The following is a 12,783-nucleotide window of genomic DNA, read 5'->3' on the forward strand; positions in this document are numbered from 1 at the left end:
TCAAAATTCTTTTCATTATTATTTTGAATTTAAGCAATAAAACGATTTGATTGTACACTGAATGGGGCCTATTTTTCACAATTATGATTAGGGGGATCCTGGTGAATAATACCGGATACCATACTCTTCCGACTTCCATTATGATGCAAGTCATTGAAGCCCGGCGCTGGAGCTCTTGCACAGTGGAAGAAAATGAGAGATAGGGAGGTGTAGGAGCAGAAAAGGAGGGAGTGGTTGTTTCTTAAAAGGGGGTGGGCGTTTAATCTTTTCTCCGGAACAATGTTGATGGAATTTTCTTAACCACTTTGTGAGAACAAATACCATTCCCTTTCTTAAATACAGGATGACAAGACAAGCTTCATTAACGAGATGATGTCAAATTTCGACAACTTGGAAGACACCATGGAGGAGGAACAGGGGTCAAATACAGACCTCACACAAACTATGGAATACTCAGTCGATATACGAGAGATCACACAACATCACAAATCCAGACAATATAAGACTAATCTTTGCAAATTGAAGGCTAGATTAAAGAGTCAGTTGGAGAGAGTTCAGAGAAAGCATTTCGACAGTGACGACTCTTCTGCTGACGAAACTACTTTGGAGTGGCTTGAAAGACTGCGTAGGAACAGGAGGCAGCGTCCGGCCATTATGCAAAGTAGTTTAGATGATCATGACGACGAAGATGAGAAAGGTATCCACAATGACGCTCTTCAAAGACATACTCACTTCCAATCTACCAGTGGTAACTTTGAACACGATAGATATCCTGCTATCCAGACAGACCATCTAGACATCAGCGAATCCGAATCTGAACCTTGCCAGAAATTGATAAGCAGAAGGGGTGACGAGGAGAGTTGTAACTGGGGAGGTCCGCTTGAGAACACACGACGAATGGTTGCCGAATCTCTTGGATCATTAGACCCATCTCCTGGTGATAAGAACGAAGGAACCCAGGGAAAGCATAATATTAAAAGCAGCGAGGAATGTGAGCTGAAGAGAGTTGTTCGGGTTAAAGGTAAACAAAAAACATAATGAAAAATATAATTTGCAGTCAATCTATAGGATATTTCGTTGAACTCAGCGGTAGATAATTTTACGTGCCATCAATGATTACTAATGAAGAGCTCAATTGAAAAAGGTGTTAGATCAATTTTTACACCAAATTGGATTTTTTTTGCCTCAATGTATAGACTTTTAGTAGCTCTAAAAGATGATACCAAAGAAAATTTGAATTTCCAATTAAAAAGTGAACAAAAATGACAAAGAAAAATCCCCTGTTTAAAATAAAAATTGGTTAGATCCATGCACAAAGGAAATTTTTGGAAAAAAATATATAAAAGATATGAAGACATGTAGATTATAGTAGGGAATAATGAAAATTTAGTTTCACATATATATTAAATATTTTTTGGGAGTGGATCTAACCCCTTTTGCAATCAAACTCTTCTAAAGAGCTCATTTTGTCACAAGGGGTTAGATCCATTTTTCATGAAATTTGATTGTTTTTTGTCTCAAACCCTGCAGATTTTTAGTCGCTCTGGTGATACCAAAGAAAGTTTGAAATTTCCATTAAAATGTGAATAAAAATCGCCAAAAATCACCTTTTTTATTCAAAAGGGATTGGATCCATTTCAGTTTGCTGGCAAAAGGGGTAAGTAAGATCCACTAAAGTAATTTTGGGGGGATTTTTTTATAATTGAAGGCAGGTGGATTTCCTTTATAACCAATTTGATGTTCACATGGCACAGTAACATCATGCCAAGTTAGTTTCTCATTAGAATTCAATTCAATTCAATTCTTTTATTTCATTTCCATTCAAAACACAATACAAAGTAATATTAAGCAACACAAATCAAGTACAATTTAAATGGCATTCTTTCTTCGTAAAACAGAAAAAACAGTATAATATAGAGCATAAATGGAAATGGAAATGAGGGGGATCCACTAAAAAGCAAAGCTTGTAAAGTGTGGATCCCCCTTGGAAATGAAGGAATTATAGTTGATTTATTCTTATATGCGTACATGCATGTATTACAGTAAAGAAAAGGAGAATAAAAGAAATCATATTGATGCAAACATAATTACTGAAATGATGCAAAGCTTTTCACACAAAGAGGCCTTCGTTGTAAAGGAATATGGGAGAAAAAAGTTTTTTTTCGGATTGGTCCAAAGTGGATCTAACCCCTTTTGCAACCTAACTCTTCATAGTGCCTTGATGCTCGGTCAAACGCCTACTTGTTTTATATTAAAAAAAAATGGCCTTGGACTTCATTCATTGGTCTGAAGCATTTTTGTATTTTTAATGTCAATTTTAATGTACTCATTTTGAATATTTGAATTGCTGTGTATTTTGAATTACAATGATGGCCAATATATACCTCAGGCTGGCAGCAGCAGCAATATTAGATAGTGCGACCTATTATACTACATTATGATCATTATCGTCACCATCAATGGCTATCATCACAAGAAACGACACCAGTGAAAAAATTAAAAAATGATGATGATGATGATGATGATAATAATAATAATAATAATGATTTTGAACATAATGATAAAACATATAACAGAAATAATGATAATGCTAATACTGATAGATCTTATTGTGATTTTGACAATATTGTCATACTTATAAAAACAAAAGAATGAATGATTTCTTATTTTAAGGATAATAAATACATGCAAGTATGTTTGATTTTTTTTAATCAGCAAGAATGTTCAACAAAAAAGCTATAAATAAATACCCCCACACGTCAGTCTGATGAATTTCATCCAGTACTTACCTGGATCAATCTTGCTTAATCAATATTTACTTTCAAATGCCAGGCTCTGTGGTGCTTTTGATAATATAATCACATCGAAGAATCCCCAAGCCTACACTCTTTTGAATTTAAGTTCATAAACTTTCCCCTATATAGTTAATCATTAATTTATTTAACTCTTCATATTTTGATATAGTGTGGTAAACACTACAAATATGCAACCAGTTTATTGTCCTGTTGATCTGCGAGTTCCGTCATGTCCGTTGTGAGTGCCAGGCAAGATTCTGGAAGACCTTTAATATCTCTCTTTTTCATTTTCTCTTTCTTTTTCCATTTTTCTCCTATTAATCATTACTTTTAACTAGTTTTATGCTTAAGTTATCATTTTGTGGGGGGTCTGTAATATATTTTACAAGAATATTTCTAATAAGGAGTTGCACCCTACGAGCTCCACTGTTTTATAACATGTAGAAGCCTCTTGGTCTAAGTATAATAATCTTGACTATAATTTTTATACATAGAAATTTACTTGTTTCTCATATCTGTATATCAAGATGTACAAAACAAAATTTAAATGTGTTTTTACTGTTTGCAGATAAAGGAAGCAAAACACTGCGTATATACAAAAAACATGAAGTAGATCAAACGGGAGGATCAACTAGAGAGGAAGCGGTTGAAATCGTTGAAAAGAACCATTCCCATGTTTCCGAAGATCACGATTACAAAAGGAAAAATGGTACCATCCAAAATCTCCTTTCCTCTGGATCATCAGCTAGTCAACATCAGCGAAACGGAAAGGTGGTGCCAGCATCTGCCTTAGAAGATTCGGAAGATACAGATGAAATTCTTGGTCATATCCAACAGCTCTATTTAGATACACACGGTCAAGCTCCAGCATTACATTCTCATGATAATGATGATGTTGCAAAGGTGCGATGCGGGACAGAGGTTGAAGCTGAACGTAATGGTGAATATTTTGGGAGCGAGCAAAAAGATCAATCGGATGTTAAAATGTTTGGGAAAATGAACGGCGGGAAGCGTCGTTTTGCAAAAAACGGATACAGGAGAGCACGACAGCAAACAGCCTCTTCTAGCTCTGAGAACGACAATGACAGTAAGGACAGTATAGATGTAATGTTAAAGAAATTGAAATCTCTCAAGAAGGAACATGGAGAGTCAAGTTCCAGCACCGACGCCGCTACGTCGCTCCTGCGTCGGCAGACTGTCCGATTAATGAAACGAATTTGTAAGCGTTCAAGGGAAGACTCGGAAAACGGAAGGGCTAGTGGTAATGAAGTCACTTCTAATGAGGCAACCAAAATTCCAAGTAGAAAGCGAGTTAAAAGATCGACGTCTCCTGATATTGAAGTAGAAGAGACGGTGCAAGCACACATAAGGAGAGTTGGAAAGGGTACAACTTATACTAGAAAATATTTTCAAAAGCGTCATCGTTTGAAGCATTTTGGGAAATTGAAAGGCAAAAAGGGCCAAACTGAATTTTTCTCTGATTCTAAGGAAAATGAAATATCCAACAAAGCCAGTATTCCAGTCATCGTCGAAGATGATATTAGCGGTCCGGTAAACAGCCAGTCCTACCGTGGTTCCCTTAATAACTTTTCTGAAGACAGGCCTTCATTTCTTGTAACCAACCAACAAAACCCTAACCATTCACAAAATACACAAGATTCGAACCCACTGTCTCCTACAGCATCAAACCATTTACGTCCTTCAAGTTTACCAATGATGCCCCGCAAAGGAACGACCATCAGAGTTAACCAAACACCTTCATTTTTCATCATTCCAAAAGACCAAAGACACCCAAAAAACTATCTTCAAACAAAAGTTAGATCCATATTTGCCTTCCTGGTATTTATTTTAATGATAATCGCTCTGTGGTTTTTGATAACATTTATCTTCTTCTGCAATCCTACAAGTAGCCCCAGATGCTTCAGATGTGACATAGAATTCTCATTCTTAAAATTTATCGACAGTAACAGCGGACTACGCCATCTAAAAGTACCTCCTATCTAAAGTTCCAGAACCGTTTTCTTACCTGAGGAGTTCACCCTAAAGTACATGTTTTTCATATAGGGAGAAAAGGTGATGCAAACGCGTTAACGCCGGTTTGACGATAAACCATCGAAGAATAACCGAGATATGTGAAAATTTAACGATTTCATTTTGCGACGTCACGTTCGAGCAATTCTCCATTATGTCTTACTAGTATATCATTTTCTCAGAAACTGAACATGTCTAACTTGAGCGTTCATTATATCCTCAGACACACCATTTTATACGAACTTTAATTATAAAAATATTTTCAGTCACCACAAAGAAGAAAGTAATTGAAACAATGGGAAGATGCTCGCATATATATTATTATGACGTAAAAAAATGTAATTTTGCAATTTAACGTTTGGATCCGTTAAAGGATTTTCGTCAAATCTACGACTATACACTCTAAAAAATGGAATGTTAAATCAACATTTGAAAGGTTTGAGGAGTGACAACCTTTTCTAAATGTTACATCCAACCTTGTATAAAGCTAAATCCAACAATTTAAGTGTTGGGTAGAACCATTTAAAGTGGTAAATGCAGCATTTAGAAAATGTTGTCACTCCTCCAACCTTTCAAATGTTGATTTACCATTCTATTTTTAGAGTGTATATTTTCCTTAATAATTCCTTCTTTCATTAAATTGATTTATTTCGGGATGAATTTCCCCTTTAATTTAAAGTAGATGATTACAATTTATATGAATAGTACTTTAAATCCAAAAACAAATTATTTTTTACTTCAAAATGTCATTTGCTCATTAATAATTATGATTATAGTATCAATTCATCTACGATCATTATAATTATGACAATATTTTCTAAAACTGATGCCGATGGTGGAAGGTTCTGATTATTGTGTTATGTATCGGTGTGTCGATAAAAAGAAAATGTCTAGAGTTCTCCTTTGAAAATAAACATTGCCATTCAAAAGCGAATCGAGTAAGGAATTATTCACCTGTTTTACCACCCTACTTCTCGCTTCCTCCCTCCCCTCCCTTAACCCCTTCCTTCAAATCATTTCTCTCTTTATTTTCTCCTTCCATTACCATTTCTTCCCTCCTCTCATTATTTTTACATCAGATTTCTTTCCTATAAAATGACTTTGGCAACATTACTGGCCAATAATACATTTTTCAGGGGAGGATGCAGGGGGAAAGGGTATACAGTCGCAGTGGCCTAACCCAAGGGGAAATGGGTGAAGAAAACAAGTAAACATGATTATCTTCTGATCTTCACGCGTCGAAAGAACTGACCCCATCATCGTTTTATTTTACTGAAATTAATTTAGGAGGAAAATGTCGAGAATAACGAGAGGATTCAATTGACAACAATATTTTTCTCTCCCTTTTGAGTTTTGTACATTTTCATTGCGAATTTCAGACAGAGAGCATTGGCTTGTGAAGAATAAAAATAGAAAATTCGGTTAATTACAGTCACGTCAGGGAATCATTGGCGGTCGATAAGCCGAATTATACATAAACCTTTACATAACAATTCAACATGCAATTGAAAAAACAAATTATACAAGAAGTAGTATCTCGAGATAAAGCCGGGGCAGTTACCCCCCCCCCCCCGAAATTTTGAAAACCTACATTTTTTACTGAAAATTTCCATGAAATTGACCAAAAATCCTTTGTTTTCACCTTCGAAAATGCAAAAGCGCCCTATGAGAGGTTCGGTCACTTCACGCCCTCGCTTTTGAGTCTCTTCGATACTTTTATGCTTCTGCACAGTCCCTATCATGAAAATTTTCTGTGTATGGCCATGATGTCAGATTCAGATGAAAATTAAAACCTGTAATAAGTATGGTTGACTGATCAGGAACGTTTCCGTCCTGTTATAAGACCCTATTCTCATATTTGAGCCCCTTAAAATTCTACCATCATTCAAAATGCACAAAAGGCGGCATAGCATGATCGCCGCCGTATCAGAATATTATTGACGGTAGTATGAGGATTTTCTCTTAAAATTCAATTTAATATTGATTTTCAATATAATAGGCTTGCATGGTGTCATGTGCGTCGGAGCAGAGGATTATCTTTTGTATGGGGGGGGGGACGCAACAATAAATGTCTACCTCCCGCCCCCCCCCCCCCCATGAACAAAGGATAAGGACTCTGCGCAGACGCCAATGCAGTGGTACAGACAACATGGGATAAGTTTCACCATGAATTTGAATCTCAAGTGCTTGTGAGATCGAGGCCTTGATTGCTTAAATTTCGCATTGAACTTTTGAAGTGAACTGGAATTAGGCCTCTCATGTAAGTTTGGAGGCCACAATGGGGGGAAAGGATAATAACAAGTCTACATCTAACTTAGATGATCGTTGACAAATTAATCAAATTAATATAGCCTTGGTGCATCATGGCCATGCGAAGCGGGGGGGGGGGGTATAGTGAAGAGATCAGTCTGAACTCTGATGAGACCCTCATTACTTCTATTGTATCATGGCCCTGGGAAGCAGGAGTGCAGGTGGTGCTGAAAGCAGTTTGCTGGGGAAAAGCCAAGTTTTGTCACGAAATTTAACTATCATCCATTTGTTGAATGTTAATCATTTTTGGATAATCATGAATTATAGCTCCTTATTTTGACGTCAATAAAGCTGCTCTTCTCTGCTGACAGCAATTACGTCCAGTGAAAACGCTAAATGAACCATCCAAAATTCACTTTTAACAGTTGTCATGAAAGTTATTTTGTATGGTGAGAGAGGTATTTGAACATCACTATTTTGTTCCCTTCAAGTATGAATTTAGTTTTGTTGAATGCTTTTTCTAAAGTACTTATCTCAGAATAAAGGTGGACATAGTACTTTCTGGTATTTATTGGAACCCCTTAAAAACATCTAGTAAACTTCATATTAAAAGCTGGATAACAGTTTTACACTTTATACCATGATGCCTCAGTAATTGTACCTTGTTTCCTCAATAATTAAAGTAATGACCTCTTTCACCACTTAATTAACCTTTTGATTTGATCATAGAGATATATTTTGACTTTTAAAATCTTAATAAAGATATTATTATTTTCATCCTACGATGAATCTTCCAACATTGATTATTCTTATCTTCACCTCGATTATTTTACATGGCTCTTCCAGTGTGACAATTTTTTGGCCTCTACTGCTGATTTAGAAAACCTTAAAGTGATATAACATTATTTGAAAATATTTCACGTTGATATCAATAGATTATATTGAAGTATGAAATATATGTACTTGACTGGAGATAATTTGCAAGATGGATCGATAAGAAATATTTCAATGATTAATTTCCTTAGATTGTTGAGAAATTATTGATTAACAATTAATTGTATAAATAATCATTGGCTGATTCAATGTTCCTTAAGTACATTCTGTGTTTCGGGATACTTCTTGATTTTATAACGTTCAGTAGTGTAACAGTAAGTACCAGGCTTAAGAATCAAGTAACCATGGATGCACACGCATCCCTTCATGTATATAATACAGTGCGTCCCAGAAAAAACGAAACCGAGATTAAGCGATGATTTATCATATCTTAATCACAAATACAATAGACAATTACTTACCTACCAATGTAAAGCTTTCTCCTCTTTCATCTGATGTTACTTCATTCAGGCATGAGTGAGCAAAAACAATTTGAAGAAAGGATACAAAAAACTCATTTGGCGGGGGTATCTGAATTTCAAAAAGAAAATCACATGCCTTAAAAGTTAGATATCTGCTCTTTTTATTTGATACCTTAATCACAAAAAATGGTCGAGTAGTAAAAAAGTTATGTTCCCTCAAAACAATGCTTGTATTTCCATAATTTCATCAAATAAACGTGATTTCACCGGTTCCCCATCGCACGGTTAACAAAAGACTTAATGCATGGCTGATCGTCAACAAAACGGAGTATCGAGTGAGTTTGAACGCTAGCCTGTAGGCCTAAAACCTCTTCATTTCTGTTATCTGAAAATACTTTTCTAACATACAGTGACATGTATGTCAACGTTGATGAAATACATACATGTAATCATAATATTATAGCATAATTAGCTTATAGCACCAGAAATGTGTTCTTATTACATTTTCATACAATTCATTTTGAAGTGTTATTATAACACTTCAAAATGAATTGTATGAAAATGTAATAAGAACACATTTCTGGTGCTATAAGCTAATTATTGTTTCTAATTTGGCAAGTGGCAACATCGTATGTCCACGTTGATATGATCTTTATGAGATCATTTATATGGGAGATAACTTTCAAATTGTATGAAATTGAATTCTGGTATGCGGCTTGGAACATGCTATCCTCTGAAGACTTATGCTAAGGTTACGTAATAGAATTCGTAAATAGTATAAAGTATAATAAGGATTCTATTAGTATAATAACTAAGTATAAGTTGAGGAAGATCCAACCCTGCATCAAAACAATTTTGTTCCCTCCTTGATTATACAGAAGTCAATTTTGAGATACATAACTTATTTGGTGGGAATATAGCGCCATTTCTCTCGAAATAATCTATTCCGAGGCACATTGTTATTATCACCCCGACTTTAGCTCGAGCTGCCTTTTAGCATTCAGTGAAGTCAAGGAATTGATCCTGTCGGGTACCCATTCACCTCACCTGGGTTGAGTGCAGCACATTGTGGTATATTTTTTGCTGAAGGAAAAGACGTCATGCCTGGAATTCGAACCCACGTCCGTCTGAATGAAAGACGAGAGCCGTCATCACTAGACCACGGCGCTTCATTAAAATACATATATACATATCCAAATGATTTTGGTGTGTACATCTTGCAAAATTATTTGAGTGGAATGGAAAGCAATCCTATTAGTTAATCGTTTACAAGATCCTTGTGTTTGGTAGGATCTTAGCCGTCAGTGGGCCTTTAGACAACTGGTCCTCTGTGGAATTTTGATTGCTTTGAATTCCATTGTGTGAATTAATTTGCCTAACACCTGGGAAATTCTCCTCGACTTATACTTCATTATTCATTATCACTTCATTATTACTAATAAAATTCTAATCATACTTCATACTATAATACGAATTGTCTATATGCTCGTGACTGGGCTCCTGAACACTGCACACTCTCATCTGCACTTCATTGAATAGTGGCTCGATCTTTAGATAACCATCACCACACGATAGGCATTTTCTTGGACTTCTCAAAAGCTTTTGATACGGTTGATCATGAAATTCTAATAAGTAAACTAGAGTATTGTGGAGTTAGGGGCATAGCTCTTTGTTGGTTAAGGAGTTACTTAACTGACACAAAACATTATGTATCGTTATATATATGGAACCGACTCAAGTTATCAAACCATATCATGTGAAGTCCCTCAGGGATCTCTTCTTGGCCCCCTTCTCTTCATGATTTTAGTCTGTCATCTGATTTTTTGTCATTCATTATTTTTGCTGATGATTCGAGTTTTTTTTCTCATAATGATCCCAATACCTTGTCAGCAACGGTTAACACCGAACCAGAAAATTTAGTTCAGTTGATCTAGTGCAAGTTGTCTTTGAATATTAAGAAAACTGACTATATGCTATTAAGTAATTCTCTATTAGTCATACCACAAGGTTTATCATTTGACAATGTTGACATTATGAGGGTAAGATCCACTAAGTTCCTTGGATTACAAGTGATGAAAAGTTGACCTGGGTGTCTCATTGCAACAGTGTATGTATATGTCATATAAAAAATAGTGGTGTTATCTATAAATTGCGTTCTTTTGTACCAAAAGAAACTTTGCTTATTCTTTATTCTATAATAGTTTAGTGTTGGCATGGGGCAAGTCACAGAGAACACAATTACAAAAGATAATCATTGCACAGAAAAGGGCAATTTGAATTGTTTTTCATGCTAGTTATCGTGCTCATACTTATGTATTGTTTCACAGTAATAAACTGTTGAAGATAGAGGATATCTATCTTTTGCAGTTAGGCTCAATCATGTATGATTTTGAAAATGGTAGGCCTACTCTCCCAAATGCATTGGCTCAACTATTCATTAAAAATTGTCAAATTCATAATCATAACACAAGACAAGCAGCTGCTCTTCATATACCACGGGTATATAAGAACTACCTTTGCTCTTTTTATATTATCCGTTATACTGGTCCCAAGTTTTGGAACGCACTTCCCATGCATTGAAGTAACTCCGTGTGTCGGTCTTTGAACGTATGTTGAAATTACATTTGCTGAAAGAATATGCTGAAACTCTTCAAAATATTAGTGTAAAATAGAAATTATAATCCTTTGTTTGTTGTTTTTGTTGTACACCTCTTTTTTTATCGCCTCTTTTGGCGTTTATCTTATAAACTGCCTTATACAGTATACACCTCCCCTAATGGCCCTGTATAATTCTCTCTCTCTTTGCCGTCTCAACAAATTTTCTTCCGTGTATATTAAAGGGGAAGTTCACCCTGAAGAAAACTGTGTTGTAAAAATAGCAGAAAAAATAGTAAAAACTATTAGTGAAGGTTTGAGGAAAATCCGTTAAAGAATAAGAAAGTTATTAGAGTTCAAAGTTTTGAATTTGTGACGTCATAAACGAGCAGCTGCCCCATGTGTTATGTAATATAAAATGCATGAATTTCAAATTTGGTATGGTTCCTGATGACTTAATTTTGTTTTCTATTCATGATCGGGTGTGAAAGTGATTTGTCTATTGATATACAAAAAGTACAGTGAAAACCATTTTCAATTTTTTGAGAAAATGACATTTCATTGATTTTTTACCATTCGCTAGTGTAGGAATTCTGCTCGCATATGACGTCACAAATCAAATAATTGAAATTCTAATAACATTTTAATTACATGATGAATTTTTCTCAAACCTTCGGCAATATTTTTTATTATTTTTTCTGCTATTTTTACAATAAACTTTTTGTCAGGGTGAACTTCCCCTTTAACCCTTATTCCTCGTTTCATAATCCCTCTCTTATCGTTCCTTATGTCTTTTCATTCTGTATATAAATTCATATATATCCTCACTCTTTCCTTCTTTTGCTAATTTGTCTGTATCTCCTTCTTTCCTTTTCTTTCTATTATATAGATTTAGAAACAGAAACAGAAGTGTAGTCTAGCTTATTCAAAGTATGTAATTATCTATACACATTTATATCGCATCCTAATTGCACCTTGCATGTATCGAGCTTTTTAAAGGAGAATGAAACGTTTGGAACAAGGTAGTGTGTGAAAACAGAAAAATCAAAGAAACAGATCAACAAAATTTTGAGAAAAATCGGACAAATAATGAAAAAATTATGAGCATTTGAAAATTGGGATCACTAATGCTATGGAGATCCTCAAATTGGCTATGCGACAAAGATGTGTGATGTCACTTGTTAACAAGTCTCCCCATGATTTCTTTGATATATTTCACTTAAACTGCCTCTTTTATCACATCTATCAGTAGATCATCATCGGGTGGTCTTTCTAATAGGAGGGCATGTAATACAGATTTTCAAAGAATACATCATGGATAAAAAGTTTGTTTCACCATAAGAAAAAGCAAAACGAGACATTTTGAGGGCCGTTATAGTCCATCCCTGAGCCCATCAAAGGGAAAGTTGTTCACATGTGACATCACACATCCTTGTCGCATTGCAAATAGGAGGATCTCCATAGCATTAGTGATTGCAATATTCAAATGCTCAAAACTTTCTCATTGTTTGTCTGATTTTTCTAAAACTTTTGTTGATCTGTTTCTTTGATTTTTCTGTTTCGACACAAGCTATTTTGTTCAAAGGTTTCATTCCTCTGCTTTCTTTCAAAAATGTGAAATTTTTTTGTAACTTTTGTCTCCGTCACCATGTAATGTAAATGATATCATTTATGTAACAACCTCCATGTATGTTTATACGCTGACAATCCAATTTTTATCTCGCTATTTATGTTATTATCATTTGTTTTGTAACTACCATGAATGTTTTTGTGAAAGGAAGAAATAAATGAACTGAACTATTCCCGGATCTCGAGCT

At 35.1% G+C, this 12,783-nt stretch overlaps 1 protein-coding gene across 1 annotated transcript; it reads left to right on the forward strand.

Moving 5' to 3' along the window:
- Positions 1 to 239: 239 nt before the first annotated feature.
- On the forward strand, positions 240 to 5,264 carry LOC121412190. The gene is made up of 2 exons (XM_041605095.1): positions 240 to 1,021; positions 3,364 to 5,264. Exons 1-2 carry the CDS (start codon positions 370 to 372, stop codon positions 4,797 to 4,799), a joined length of 2,088 nt encoding a protein of 695 aa, XP_041461029.1. The 5' UTR covers positions 240 to 369; the 3' UTR covers positions 4,800 to 5,264.
- Positions 5,265 to 12,783: the final 7,519 nt, after the last annotated feature.

The sequence above is a fragment of the Lytechinus variegatus genome, chromosome 3 (genome assembly GCF_018143015.1).
Source record: "Lytechinus variegatus isolate NC3 chromosome 3, Lvar_3.0, whole genome shotgun sequence".
Taxonomy (NCBI): Eukaryota; Metazoa; Echinodermata; class Echinoidea; order Temnopleuroida; family Toxopneustidae; genus Lytechinus; species Lytechinus variegatus.

Bases quoted from the DNA above. Each gene is read 5' to 3' on its own strand.
- LOC121412190 (XM_041605095.1), top strand. From the start codon at position 370: ATGATGTCAAATTTCGACAACTTGGAAGACACCATGGAGGAGGAACAG. The intron at 1,022-3,363 runs GTAAACAAAAAA...TACTGTTTGCAG, and splicing joins GAGAGTTGTTCGGGTTAAAG to ATAAAGGAAGCAAAACACTG.